This window comes from Aulostomus chinensis, chromosome 9 (genome assembly GCF_037954235.1).
Source record: "Aulostomus chinensis isolate RoL2024-O1b breed Wild chromosome 9, RoL_Achi_v1.0, whole genome shotgun sequence".
Classification (NCBI taxonomy): Eukaryota; Metazoa; Chordata; class Actinopteri; order Syngnathiformes; family Aulostomidae; genus Aulostomus; species Aulostomus chinensis.
This window is the reverse complement of record NC_141328.1, coordinates 14,243,539-14,259,530: the sequence shown is the minus strand read 5'-3', so window position 1 is coordinate 14,259,530 and position 15,992 is coordinate 14,243,539. Positions and strand designations below refer to the sequence as shown.

Sequence of the window (15,992 nt, the reverse complement as noted above, 5' to 3'; positions counted from 1 at the left end):
CAGAATAATCGGAAGAAAATGGATGGATGGGGACTAGGCTAATTGATACTCTAAATAGACTGTAGGCATGATAATAATAATAATAATGATGATGATAATAATAATAATAATAACATAACAGTGCTATCAATTAAGTTACACAGAGACCACAAGTGAACTTATTGGAACTGACTTGCTTAGATCGGACATCAGATGTTTCCTCTCCAGCAGCTGGGGGCTTCTGCAGATATTTCCTGAGTGTATCTGGACAGTTATAGAGTAGATATTAGCCTATTACAAGCAAAAACATGTAGCTGCAGACAATGATGGAGCAGGGAAATTTTTTGCAGGGTGGCCAGGATGTTGATGTGATCATTTTGTGGTGGCTATTTCTCACTGTAAGGGGACCTAAGCTACACATCTCTACAATATTTGGAATACAGGTAATGATGAAAAAGATCAAATCATATTCTGTGTATCTAAATTTTTCCTTGTTCCTGCAAGTAAAGTAACAAAGATGCTTACACGATACAAATGTAGCACAATATACAGACAACTGTACTGCTTACTGTGTTGAGAGGACTCAGGTTGGGAGATGTTCAGCTCAGCCTGTAGTGATCACTATGAGCTCATTCTCTTGTTCTATCAGGTATACACAGACATAATATGAAAAACAGCTGATTTTTATTAGAGTTATATTACAGTTATATAGTTAGGATGACGTCACCAATGCATAAAGAAGTTAGACAATGCTTATACTTTTTGCTATCTTTTCTTGTTAGTGAGCTTGCTAGCATCAAAATGCGAATCTCCCTGCTGATATTATAACTAACCTGTTATGTGACCTTGGTCCCGTCTCCAGAACTCTGGACGCAACCAAAGTATCTTTGTTGCGCCTAAAAAAATGGATGTGTAATCAAGATGTGCATACATCTAACGTGTCCAGTAGTGTCGTCGCAGTGCAGTAAAGGTTTTGCATGTCAGAAAGTAGTGACAACTGTGATGCGGTGGTTGCATCAGGTTGGGATCAGGGCCAGGGTGGCCAATAGGGTGGCCAGGATTCAGCATGAGTTGGCCACCCCCTGCCACCCCATACCTCCACCATTGGCAAACTTACTTCAAAATAAGTTATAAGTGAGTTCAAAATTTGTCATATTAAAGCTGTGATTTATGCATTTCTGAAATAAAAACCTTGCACCACTGAGATAACATAACACCATAATTGAGTAACAACAAAAGAGTTACCCACATGCTACTGGGCTAGGTGTAAATCATAAAATGTCACAGAACTCACTAATAGTAAAACATTTCTGCCACACAACATAATTTTTTCTTGAGTCTAATTGCTGCCAACTTGCAACCCAATAATCCAGTGTAGACCTAATTAGGGCCTGAGCCTGAAGGTACTTCAGGCGAAGATCCTATTATGTTTGTTTATTTATATATTTCAATATCAATTTAGTTTACAACAATGTGCTACAATGCCAAGTGGTGCTCACATATCTGGTGCAAGCCAGTGAGTGCAGAAATCTGTTTTCGTGGATAAGTTAGTGTTAATCAAGTCAAGTCAAGTCAAGTCAGTTTTATTTATATAGCACCAAATCGCAACATAAGTTATCTCATGACACTTTATGGGTAGAGCAGGTCTAGTACCACACTCCTTCGATGAATTTACACACAACAATTCTTTGAAAAAAAAAACGTCCTTTTAACAGGCAGGATCGTTGAGCACATCCAGGCTCAATGGGGTCGGCCTTCTGCTTTGACCGGTTGGGGGCAAAGAGAGCAGGAGAGTGGGGCAGAGACAAAAACAGATAATGGAGAGAGACAGATATGCAGAAGGAAAGAGTGGGACAGAGATAAAGAGAGCGATAAAGGTATGAGACTGATGGATGGATGGGGACGTGTGCAGGTGGTGCTACGGGTGGCAGCTTGAGCCTCTTCAGGTCTGTAGCCTCCTCCAGCAGCACTTGGGATCTGGGAAGTGGGGAGCCGGAAGGCTCCGGAGAAGAAGACTGGTTAGTAATACGTATGAGTATGATTTATATATGACACATATAGGAGAAGAGGAGAGAGGAAAGAGAGGAGGAGAGAGAAGCCCAGTGCCCCATGGGAGATCCCCCGGCACTCTAAGCCTATGGCAGCATATCTAAGGGCCAGCCTAAGCAGCCCTAACTATAAGCCTGATCAAAAAGGAAGGTCTTTAGTCTGCTCTTAAAGGTAGAGAGGGTGTCTGCATCCCGGACCAAAACTGAACTGAACTAAAACCATAAGTAACCCTGCATCCTGGGAGTGAAGGGTTCTAGCTGGATAATAAGGGACTATGAGCTCTGTCAGATATGAAGGAGCCTGATGGTTGAGGACTTTGTGTGTTAGAAGGAGAATTTTGAATTCTATTCTAAATTTGACAGGGAGCCAATGCAGAGAAGCCAGTATAGGAGAGACATGGTCTCTTCTACGAGTTCTCATCAACACGTGGGCAGCAGCATTTTGGACCAGCTGGAGAGTCTTTAGGGACCTACTGGTGCAGCCTGATAGGAGGGAATTGCAGTAATCCAGCCTGGAAGTGTCAAAAGCATGGACTAGTTTTTCTGCATCTTTTTGAGACAGGATGTGTCTGATCTTAGCAATGTTGCGTAAATGAAAGAAAGCAGTCCTAGAAATTTGCTTAATGTGGGCATTAAAGGACAGATCCTGATCAAAGAGAACACCTAGGTTCCTTACGGTATTGCTGGGGGTTAAGGTAATGCCTTCCAGGGTACCTATCTCATTAGATAGGGTGTCTCTAAGATGTTTTGGGCCCAGGACAATGACTTCAGTTTTATCAGAGTTTAGTAAAAGGAAATTATGGGTCATCCAAGTTTTTATCTCCTTTAGACAGGCCTCCAGTTTAGTCAGCTGATTCATTTCATGAGGATGCATTGATAAGTACAGCTGTGTGTCGTCTGCATAGCAGTGAAAATTAATTGAGTGTTTCCTAATAATGTGACCTAGAGGAAGCAGGTATAGGGTGAAGAGGATTGGTCCAAGCACAGAGCCTTGTGGAACACCATAAGTGACTGCAGTGGTTTCAGAGGGGTTATCATTAGTTAGTACGAACTGAGATCGACCTAGTAAATATGACCTGAACCAGTTTAGTGCAGTTCCTTTCATGCCAATGACATGTTCCAGTCTCTGTAAAAGGATATGGGGGTCAATGGTATCAAAAGCTGCACTAAGACCTAATAGGACCAGCACAGAGACGAGTCCTTCGTTTCCTCCCTTGCGCACCTGAAGGCTTGGACATTTTCATTTTTATGAAATGCAGGTAAAATGTAAATATCAGACAGTGACCCATCCCCCACTCTCAGTGCGCAGGGTACAGGTGCAGGGGCAGGGGCAGGGTGCAAAGTGTATTTCTTTCTTTCTTGTTTGCTTTCACTCTTTTTTTCTGTATTTGTTCATTTTTCACTTCCAGAAAAAAAAGGATGGGGTGCCCATAGGTGAATTTTTATTTTTTATCTATTTATTTATTTTTTCCCGGCGCCCCCGAGTCAATGTGGCGCCCTAGGCGACCGCCTATATCACTTATGCCTTAAGTCGGCCCTGGACATGATTTATATGGACCGCTTTAACTACAGGATCATTTATAGACTTGATTGATTGATATCAACAATATGCAATGTTGATTTGCTACCTCACATTGCCTCTGATTCAAACAGTTATTTTAATGATCTTTAGGCACTGGTGGAATATCTTCACTTTAGCCAAATGGGTTCACATTCCCATCAACACTAAATATACATGTAAATTATTTATATTTCGGGTAACTATAAAGGTCTTACAAGGAAGTACAACACAGAAAACAGAACACTTTCACAGTACTGTAAAATAGAAACTGTAAAATAAACTGAAAGCTCCATAACTTTGTTGAACAATAACCAGACTTTTGAATATCACTTATTGTCCATCTTGACAGGATGTGTAATGATTTATTGATTGATGTAAGATTGAAGAAACTCCCCCTCGTGAGTGATATTCTAGTTTCTCCAGCCAAGCAGGATATGCATCTAGCAAATGTTGCAAAAATCTCATATCAGTGCTAGCAGTGGAATATATGTTGGAGAGAGCTTGACAATGTGATGATGGACTATTGTGCACAGGATAACTCAAACCTAATTCCAACATGCTTTGAGGAGTACAACTGATCCCCTGAGAAGCAACATAGTAATGATCAGCAAGACCTATGTATTTGGTAATTGTGCAAATTGCAGTTGCAACTGTGCTAATTGTACTCATTCATTTTATCGATATGCTAAAACATTTGCATTTTATTTAAGAGGAAAAGAAATTCATCTCTGTAGTGAGCAAGTGACCAGCAGTGTTTCTTATTTTGAAACTATATTTTTCATGCTCATTTTGCCATTGTGAGGCCAAGACCCCTGACAAATATTTTGACTGGGCTGCCAAAGGACATTGTTTGCCCAGTTTGGCCCTGATTGCAGGGTTCTGGATAGAATTCACATTCATGCCTCTACTGTTTGTGCTGATATTTGTTGACAGATCATGTCATTGAGATACAGAACAGGAAAAGATTAAACAGTACACACACATGCACGCACACACACACACACACACACACACACATTGTGCCAGTTGTTCACATCTCAAGTAAAGAGCTCCTTTGGTCTCTGGTTAGTTTTGACAGCTTCACAGTGGCACAGTGGTGGGGAAAATACTGTCGAGCTCTAACAACAGCTGTTAGGTGCTTGGCAGTGGGATGGGGGCTGCATTCCTCATGCATGTCTCACTCCCAAACATCTTGGCTAGAATCTGTTTTTCCCACCACTTTCAAGCCCACCATTCCTGGGAGAATTAATTCACTACAGCAACGTGGATCAATCAAGAATCAGGAAAACAGAAAGCACTACGTCATGGAAACCAGCCCAAACTCTTCCCCTGAAGCCCCCTGAATGATCCTTTGTGACACTGCTCATCCTATTTACTGACAGTCACAAAGGAGCAAAATCAAAACAATCTTAATTCATGGTCTGCTTTCTATTTCTGACTTAAGGGGGAAACAGACTAAACACTGATGGACCACAATTTTTTTTATAATGTATTTGATGCTATTAGCTGACCAAGAAAACTGGGGCAAAGATGAGGATATCATGCAAAAATGCTGAACTAATAGGACCAGAGATGGCAAATATAGTCAGCTGGTGCAGGAGATGAGAAGCACTGACAATCACCTTTTTTCTTCTTGACAAGCCACCCAGAGCTGCATACATCAGCATGCACATTAGCATGACTAAATGTGCGTTGTTTTTCTTGGGCATGAACACCAGGGTTTGGTGGGCTGAGGATGGCATCACTGCTTTCTGCAGATGTTACGGTCCTGATCGCACCATTAGTCTGTGACCTTCAGCTCTCATTGAATCACTTAACAGCAGAGTGTGAAGTAGCTGGGATGAAGATTGGCATCTCAAAGCATATATCCACATGATAAATGTTGGATTTCAAAATGCACAAGTTTGTTTGTGCTTTACAGAAACACAAGTCTTGAGTTTTATTAGCCCCCAAATGAAAAAAAAAACCCCTCTGCAGCACCCTGTATTATTTTTTTAAACTGTAGGGTTTTGTTGTATTGAGAGCATAACAGCAGACCTTTGAACATGATGGTCATTTATTTGAAATCAGGGAGGTGAGTTCTCATTACAAGTGTACAGGGTCCATAAAGAAGTGGTCTTCAGATGACTAATTGGTCATACTGCTTTGACAAACAACAAACAAAAATCTTAAGAATCAAATCTTAGTCGGTTCCAAAGTGTTTCTTAAAAAACCTGAATAATCTTCTTCAGTGGCAGAAATGTGCCATGCCCCTTCTGTACTAGTGTGGATTTACCCTTAATCTGAGGCCATGGATCTCTGAGGGAAACCAGTGGTTTCAGGTTGGGAATAAGTCCTCACCTCAATTGGAGGAGTTTGTATACCTCAGGGGTTTGAGCTGTATTGATGGACTGATGGAGTGAGGGATAGGCAGAGAATCGAAGCAGCAGGAGTGGTACTGCCATCCGCTTTACCATACTGCTGTGATTAATAGAGGCTGAGCCAGAGGGCAAAGCTCTTGCATCTAGTAAAGATGCTTCCTGGTCATCTCCCCAGAGAGGTTTTCCTGGCACATCAAGCTTAAAGGAGGCCACAGAGCTGACCGAGGACCAGGTGGAGGGATTATATGTCCTATGCTGGCCTGGGAGCGCCTCAGGTCCCCCAGTCAGAGCTGGCCAGTGTGGCCCACACAAATGCACAAAAAACCCACAAACTTTATTCTGGTCCTCACTATGGAGGAAGTTCAAGAAAACACATACTCACACACACACACACACACACACACACACACACACACACACACACACACTCAACATACCAGATACACACACACACACACACACACACACACACACTCACACTCAACATACCAGATACACACACACACACACACACACACACACACACACACACACACAACATACCAGATACACACCATTCATGCATGCCACACATAGATGAATTGTCTGTCATTACATAATCAGTCATCTACACAGTTATGTGTAGGGCTGTCTCAGACAATGGTTTTTAATTGCTACTGTGATTAGTGCTCAGGTTATTATCGCTATGATTCTTTTGTGACAATTGACTCACAAGATAGTGAAAAGCAGAAAGTCCAAAGGGATGTCTTCATGTAGGGTGTAACAAATTTATTAGACCACTAGTCATAAAAATGAGAAAATGTAAATATTTTAAGGCGGCACGGTGGTGCAGTGGTTAGCACTGTCACCTCACAGCAAGAAGGTTCCGGGTTTGAGTCCCGGCTCGTGCACGGGATCTTTCTGTGTGGAGTTTTCATGTTCTCCCTGTTCCTGTGTGGGTTCTCTCTGGTTACTCCGGCTTCCTCCCTCAGTCCAAAGACATGCAGTTGGGGACGAGGCTAATTGGATACTCTAAATTGACCATAGGTATGCCTGTGAGTGTGAATGGTTGTCTCTATAGATGTTGGCCCTGTCATTGACTGGCAACCTGTCCAGGGTGAAACCCACCTCTCACCTGTAGCCGCTGGGATCAAACCAGCGACCCTTCAGTTTCTAGATGGCCATGCTACCACTGAGCCATCCCCCACAGATGAAACTTTGGTGCAATAGATCTTTGAATCTACTAAAACCCAAATTTGTTCAATAGGATGTAAATCTGGATTTTGACTTGGCCAGTCTGTCAGTTCCAGGACTCCAGATTCCTTTTTTCATGGTCAAATAGTCTTTACACAGATTTGAAGTATGCTTGGGGTCATTGTCTGGTGTATGAATCCACGACCAATAAGATTCAGTCCAGAAGGGAGTTCATGATGCACTAAGATGTTATGTTGCCTGTTCTTGTCCATGATACCATCAATTTTCACAAATTTACCCATGTCATTTGCACAAATGGAACCCCATACAATGATGGAATCTCCACTGTGTTTTGTTTTGGGTGCAATGCATCTGGCATCAATACGTTCTCCAGCTTTTCCGTGGACAGAAACATGCCAATGCTGACCGAAGAGCTCAAACTTGGACTCGTCTATCCAGAGTACCTTCTTCCAATCATCAACAGTCCAATGTTTGTGCTCCCTGGCAAATCTGAGGCAGATCTTGATGTTTGCCAGCTTCAATAATGGCTTCATAGTAGCTATTCTTCGCTTTAAGCCTTGTTCTGTCAGTCATCTGCTTATGGTCGTTCTTTCTCAGACTCTGATCTAGAGGCATTCATCTCTGCCTGATGAACAGATGCTTGCACATCTCTAGTACTTAAAATCTTGAAGTGTCTGACATTTGATTCGGTTAACTTTTGTTTCCTGCCTCTTCGTCGGCACATATTTAAAGTATCAGTCTGGGCAGCTGACTCCAAAGCATACTTGACACTGTAAGTCTTTCCCTATTTGTCTCAAAGACCATCAAGCATCATGAAGGGCTTTAATCCAGACTTTCATTTCAGTGAGCTCTCCACATTTTACCATTTTGAACAGGAAAGTGGTATTTCAAACTGAAATCACCCTTTTGTGCCCAAATTTGAGCTCACCAGACTTCTCTGAGAAGTCAGAAATTCATGAAGCAAAACAACGAAACATTCGACCACTAAAACTAAATTTTCTGTTTAGGAATGCAAGTAAAAAACAACAATTTGACATCTTATTCATAATGACAATTTGCTTTACTATTTTTTCACTTTTTTGTAAAACAGTAAATTTGAAAATTCATGCATTACAATCATTTTTATTTTTTAGCATTAAGAATATCATTTTGCTTCAAGAGCTTCTACATACTGGTGTATTAACTATTAAAGAAACATAAAAAATTTATATTGGTATTTACCTATGCTTTTTATCTTGGGCAGTTTAAATTTTTGGCATAAACCTTACCTGTAGTGGTCTAATAAATTTGTCAAGCACCGTATGTCTAAAATCGAAAGGTTACAGTGAGATAAAAGATATAGAAAATCACAGACTGTTCATACTGTAACCAACGAATTTTTGCTTAACTAGATAACTTGTTTAAAGTCAAAGACAGAATTAAAGGGATTTTTAACACTACCTTGGCTATTTGTTTTAAAACAACAGTTTGGAGGATTAAATGATATTTAGTAACTTTTATTTACAGCCAAACCCCTTCCCTTGCCCCTCCATTTCCAAGCACGCAAGAGATCTCATTGTGGCAAGTGAGCCTAACCAATATATATAGTCACATCTTTGATGCTTTAGGCACAGTCTTGTTATCACCACTCAAGATATAACATTTAAGATTAAATGTTTTTTAGGGGTGCTTTGATGTAATTCAGGGTGTGCTTGAGCCCCCCTAAAAAGGTCTAAAATCGCCTATGATTGCAGCTTTAGTATGAATACTGTTTGAACTCAGTCTCCATTTTCTACAAGAAACAAGAACAAATTTGATCAACAGCTTTTTGAAAAGCTTCAATTTTAATGATTATGATAATCATGTCTTAAGTTAACTATGATCATGTATCTTGGCATTGTAGCATCTCGCTACACCGTTTTTGTATCTAATATTGTTCAATGTTATTTGCAGTGTGAATTGCGCCAATGCTTTTGAGATTTTCACTTTGTCTAACCTAAGTAGAGCAAACATGAAACTCCCATTTAGGCCCTCTAACAAAGACACAGGGTGTGACATGGTTACATAGTATTCTGTATTCTCACCATGACCTTGAACAGTCTACTACTAATTCCTGCTTACAGTAGTTGAAACCATGGTGCATCTCTGCATACTGTGTTACATGCTTTACTATAGGCATCAAAGGAACAGAAGAGGCTGCTTTTCTTAAAAAAAACAGTTCTAAGGCACAAATATATGATCAGCTGTGTTGTAAATATGTAGGTAGTCTGCCACCTTCACTAAACTTGTAAAACCTTACATTGAGTATATCAGTGAAATGCTTGCCAAAAGAACTTAAAATTGAGATAGTTTGATGGTTATTCCAATCCTCTGTAATCCTGGAAACTACCTGTTTAGTAGTTTTTGGATAAGCAGTAGTATTTGGAATGTAGTTCTTTCATAAATAGGTTGTCGTTGAAATGATCTGAGAACTAAAGTTTTGCACTTTTTGGGTTCTTGTTACAGCCTTGGCAACAACTGTAATTGTTTGATTTCTGTCTCACTGCGTATACACACACTCTCACGCATGCGTGCGCACGCACACACACACACACACACACACACACACACACACACACACAAAGATTCATGAGCAGTTGCAGCTGCTCTGCTGGCATCACCCTTCCTGTCCTCTTGCAGTCATCAACAGAGCATCATGTTTGGTTGGGGCCAAAACCATCTTCTTGATAGAGGAATATCTAGTTTATCTTTATGTCATTAGAACATAAAATGTTATACTTAAGATATAAGTGACCCATGAGCAACTCTTTACAGCATTTCAGCCTGCCATTGATGTATACATTTAGAAGTTTATCTGAATCAAGTTCTCACAGAAAGTCTCCTACCCTTAGGTATAAGGCTGATTGTGTTATTTACGTATTCTGACTGAGTTCAGAAATTAAGATAACAGATATAATCACCTTGGCCTGATTATCATTGTAAATAAAAATTTGTTCTCAATTGATTTGATCTTGGCCAGTTTACCAAAAAATTATATAAAAAGCTTGATTGTTAGTTTTGATATTGATAACTAAAACTGATTTTGAATGCGCGGTCAGGGGTGGATCGCCATGAAGATTGTAGATCGCCACTTTCATGGAAAAAAGCATTTGTAGTGTCAGTTTAATGTCAGTTTAAGAGTGCAAATGTCCATCATGTTAGTAATATTAAGTAAAACCCCCGCATGTTTAGATAGGGTGGTGTCAAAGGCAATGCTGTAGATGTTAAGGCCTTAGTTACTTAGTCGTGGTCACAGTCCAGTATGACAACGTAATAAACTGAAATGAAATGAACATTTGGTGTACATGTGCAAGAATGCATTCTGACTACAATCAATGACATCTTGTGAGAGTTTTCTGTGGTTGGAAGGAGGTGACAGATTGAGAAATTATGTCATTTCTTTGGGTGCAGATGGAGTTGGACTATTGAGTTGATCAGTACGGATGTTCTTCTTCTTTTCTTGTAGTAGCACCTAAGGGCAAAACACCTGCCCTAATTATTCAAGTCTCCTCTACAGAAATAGGCTTCCAAATGAACTTCTCCACTTGAAAGGCATGTTTTCATTTGCTCCAAATGAAAGAGGAGGATTCTTGGAGAAAGTGGGTGGGTGGAGAGCTGGAGGCAGTACATAGGTTTCTGCCAGGGCTCTGGAGGAGAGAGAGAGAGAGAGAAAGAGAGAGAGAGAGTGTATATGTAAATGTGTTCATTTATTAACTCATGTAAGTGTATTGTATTGTACGAGTTAAATGATTAAAATGCTGTTACCTCATGTGGGACAGTGTCTGTTGAGGAGGAAAAGATACAAGTGCAGGCAATGGGAGTGTGATTGTTGCAGAGCAACAGGCTGATACTTGTTCTGAGCATCTGTCTTTTGGTTTTAATTAAGAACTTAGAAATTAACACCCTGCTGAGTGAAAAAAGAGAGCTGTTAAGCAATACGCATCTCATTTCACAGCCTGTGTTGGCCCGTATTCATAGGTTTTGTGTGTGTGTGTGTGTGTGTGTGTGTGTGTGTGTGTGTGTGTGTGTGTGTGTGTGTGTGTGTGTACACCTTGTTTTGGAGAACTTTCCTGGTATAAACACTTACCTTATCAGGTGCCCCAGACATCACGAGGACCAAAGAACAGGCAGACTGTAATTTATGACTGTGTGAATTTGCGGGTGTGTGTGAATTTGCATGTGTATGTGTGCATGTGTGTTTGTGTTTGTGTTTCCTTATCAAGTTAGATTTCATTAAATATGTGCTGTGGCAGACCTTGTGGTAACCATCTACAGGTCATTAAAATGTTTGAATAGATAGGTGTTGACTCATTTTTCTAAAAAAAAACAACAACAAAAAAACGATAATTCAGCATCTTTGAAATTCTACTAAAAAAATGCACTTGATTCTTTGCATCACAAGCCTCTATTGTGAAAGTACTTATGACAACAGTGTGAAAAAATAGATATAAAAAAATATACTAAATAGGAAAAATACAATGACATGCAAATTAATCTCCTGAAAATAATGCTGTGAAGCCTTCCTTTAGGGATAGGAAAACAGTCATTAACTTCCTCTATAAGATTAGTTTAATTATGACGTAACGCTTGTAAATGGCAGCAGCAAACAAGGAACGAACACCTGCTTCTCTCAGAGTCTGCAGTTGCCTTGACCTATATCCTTGTTATATATGTACATTATCTGGTTCACTGACTTTCTCTCTTAATAATTATTAAGGTTGCTTGAAGGCATTTCTTGCTTGAACCTCAGATGGGCTACTTTAAATATATGCTTTTGATTACAACTGATAACCAACATTTCATGGCCTGGTAATATCTGAATCCACTGGTTGGCATACCATGACAGCACTGTTACATTGCTGCTGCATATGGTTCTGTCTGATAGGTACAACTCCAAACTATCTATTACAACTGTCCAGTTCTTCACGTTCTACACATTACAGCTCTTTGCTGACCTTCAAAAGCAGCTTGCATGTCGTGTGATACCACTGAAAGCTAATATTAACAAAAGCATTGACTAACGAATGAAACCAATGCTGTCTGATGTTTTGACCTTTTTCTAAACAATTATTTCATTTTTCCCAGGTGTGGTTCAGCAATCGCAGGGCCAGGTGGCGAAAACAAGCAGGAGCTAATCAGTTAGCAGCATTCAACCACCTGTTGCCAAGTGGATTTCCTCCCACAGGGATGCCAACACTTCCTACATACCAACTGCCAGAGTCAAGCTACCCAACCAACAATCTGTCCCAAGGTAGTGGAAATAACATATTTATACAGAATATACATTGCTTGCTCACAAAATGAGGTGAATAGGAATACAAGCAACGATTGCATAGTAGTACTTAAAATTGATGTACTCATCAGCTCACGTAGTAAACCCTCATGACCCTGCATTCTTGAAGCTTTTGTCTATACATTAGACTCCAGATCCCTAACCCACTAAAAGAACTTAGATTGAGTTTCAGGTAGCACCATTTTGGTGGCCAGTATAAGGCCTTTGATGTGACAGCTTTTCCAAAATAGAAATTAAGAGGATGTGAATATGTAGCTGCTAAAAGCCTCTAAAAGTCCTGAGAAATTGGAATCAGAGAATTTAATTCGTTCCTCCTCTTCCTCATGGTATCGAAAATTTGATTCATCAATTTTTACATTAAGTCTGTTAAGCAGCTCGAGCAAGTTTCCTGATGATATTCCTCCTCAATTCATCCTTTTCATTATTTTGATCTCCTTAACCTTCAATCCTGTGCATAATCTTTTGCTGTCAGTTCATGCTCACCTGAAAGCTTCAGTATGGTGTCATTCTGCTGCTCACGTTTGTAGAGCATTTCCAAGTCCTGCTAGCACAAAGTAGGTTTTACTGATACTGATGGCATTAGTGATTCTCCTCATCAGTCTTTATCAATTCTGTTTTGGATTTGACATCAGTGAAGCGTTGCTGCAACAGGAGAAGTGTGTATCCCATTTGTTTGTTTTTTTTATCACTTTTTTTTTTTTAGTTTTTTTGAGGAGTCTGGCTTTGGTATTTTCAAACAGTTATTGTAGTCTGATGATTCACAAAAGTGTAGAGAAAATCACATTGGTTGTATAATTTTGTAAAACATGTTTGTACAGTCTGCAGTAAAAAAACTGAGATATAAAAAAATGGACTCATATCTGGGTTAACATCATTGTTCATGTAGAGTTGATCAGCAAGGATATCTTGAGGCGCAAGCATCAACCTCATCACGTCTAACAATAACAACCTCAGACTGTCATACCAATATTTAGGTTAAAAAAGTCTGAAGGCATCCAGTATCTCAGGTCAGTGTACTCACTGTGATTTAATTTGAGTAAAATAATTGGGGTGAGAAGTATTTATGTTTCTTTAGCATAGCAATGGAAACAGATGCATCACTTACATCTAATTGAACTAAAACAGAAGCTTCACCAACATGAAGCATGCTGTCTTACCAACGTAATTTGCCTTGAATCCTGAATTAATGTCTCAAAACGTTCTAACCCTAAAAACAAATCAAAACAATTTCAAACTTTTATGAGTAAGTTTGAAGTTTGGGGATTAATTTGAAATTATTCTATAAATTAGGGTCTATAATATTTTTTGTTTTTTGCTGAAGGGGTTTAATAATTGCATTCCTAACTAAGCAGAATCTGAACCAGGGGTGACATGTTCATCATTCTGGGTAGTAGACAGATACATACTCATTTGAGGAACCTCACCAGTTGCCTGACAGTGCACCTAAGATCTGTTAGAAAATAAAACAGGAAAAAATTGTGATTTTAAATGTTAGGAGGGCTCAAATTATAGTGCAGTTTTGTGGGTCTTGATAATAACTTAGGCCTAAAAGTGGAGAGGCCAAGCACACAGGAATGGATTAAGCACTGAGGTTGAAACCAGTGTATCATCAGATTTCCCCCACTTTTTGTGGTCACTGACCAAAACCCAGGGCTGCCTAGAGTTTAGCTCTGAGGAAGAACCTCAGGGACAATAACTCCAGCAGATTGAGAAGAGGACAGCTGAATTCGAATGACACTTAAAAGCAACATTGCTGAAAACTAAGGCATTGTGTTTCATTCATTAATGTCATTTTTTTTCACACTGGCATTTACTATGCTCTTTTATTATCTGAGCAAGGACTAAAAAAATATAGTTCCCCCTTGACTAAACTTATTTTGGTTATTAGACCTGTAACAGTCATGGTGACTATAAAAGGACATGTAGAAAAACAGAATGGAACTACTGTATATGTTGAATAATAGAATTTAGAAAAATAAAACTATGATAAATAAATAAATAAATTGGTTTGTACATCATAGTTGCATGCAGGAATTTGTTCAGCTTCATTGGGCTATGTGATAGTTTAAATTTTTCTGGCCTCAGTTTGAATCGATGCTTCACAGAAGTAGGGGTGGAAGGAGTACAGAAAAAATCTACTTAAGCAGAAGTACAGTTACTTTGATTACATTTTACTGAAGTAGAAGTGAAAGTACTCGTGTAAAAATTTACTCAAGTAAAAGTAAAAAGTAGCTCACTTAAAATGTACTCAGAGTAAAAGTTACTTAGTTACTTTTGGGGGGGGGGGGTCAGGAGTGTGCGTGGCAAACCATTAGCCACCAATGTTACTGAACGATTAGTTACCTACCTGTAAGGTAGCATTGCTAACATACATGTTAATGGCAACGTTAGCTACTGTACTGAGTTATTGATTTAATGGAATGTTATCTTACTTTTACATGCTTGCGCAGGTTTGATGCCGAGTTTTTGAACGCAGATATGCGGGTATCTTTGGGACAAAGCTTACACTGCATAACCAAGCTGTTCCCGTCTCTGTTCTTGAACTCAAAAATGTCTGTCAAATATGGCCGGGGATTCATTTCGTTTTGTTCATCTTCACCTTCCTCCTCAGCAACTCCAACCGTATCCATTTCAGTCAAATTCATTTTTGAAGTTTCTGTGTCATACGCTCAGTTTCCAGTGTCTCGCGGTAAGCAGCTGACGTCACTGACGTGCACCTGGGCTGGGGCTCGCACTGGCTGCAGCTGTTGCCAGGGCGACCTTTGTGAAACTGTGGATTTATTTTACTCTGTAACGGAATCAATTTAAAATGTAGCAAAGTACTGTTACTTGAAAAAAAAATACTTAAGTAAAAGTAAAATTACAGATTTTAAAAAGTACTCCAAAAAGTAGAAGTACACAAAAAAGCTACTCATTTACAGTAACGAGAGTAGATGTAATTGGTTACTTTCCACCCTTGCAAAGAAGCCACAGACAGAGCATTCTGAAATGCTTGTTTGTATATGTAACTACCGTGTGAGGCTCACAGTTCTTCTATAATGCATACGATGTACATTCAGTAATGTACCTGAACACTTCATGTATCGTTGCTGCAGCTGAAACTGTTGTCTCTACTTTTCTCATGTCCGCCTCATCTCTGCTCTCTCCCTGCATGCTGCTTTCAGGAGCTCTGATGCTCTGCGCTGCCACTAGCTGCAACACCAGAGTGGCTCATTGAGAGCAGGTTTATTGAAGAACAAATGGTGATTCTATTCCTTTCTTTACAAGAAAGATTCTGGGGGCCAGATGGCGGACTGGATGTGGCCTGCAGGCCGCTGATTAATTATCCATGTTCTAAATGCTATAATCTCCTGGGATTTGTTAATAAATGTGTCTGGAAGAAATTAAAGAGATTATATATATAAAAAAAAAAAACCTGCATTGCAGAACCAGTCAAAAATCTTGAGAGCAGCCCTTCAAGTTAGGTGCAACAGGCGATAATCATGTAGGCGACAGGTAAACTCAGTCCTCCCAACGACACTTACATTGTAGGATGGCCA

General features: G+C 39.7%; 1 protein-coding gene across 4 annotated transcripts in view; it reads left to right on the top strand.

The window, feature by feature from the left end:
• LOC147255859 (paired box protein Pax-7-like) overlaps window positions 1–15,992 on the top strand; it is a 66,525-nt gene that overhangs the window by 30,318 nt on the left and 20,215 nt on the right. For all 4 annotated transcript variants that reach the window (XM_086213890.1, XM_086213889.1, XM_086213888.1 and 1 more), the window contains exon 6: window positions 12,246–12,411. In XM_086213890.1, coding sequence (XP_086070016.1) covers window positions 12,246–12,411 — 166 coding nt within the window. The remainder of the gene's footprint in view (window positions 1–12,245; window positions 12,412–15,992) is intronic.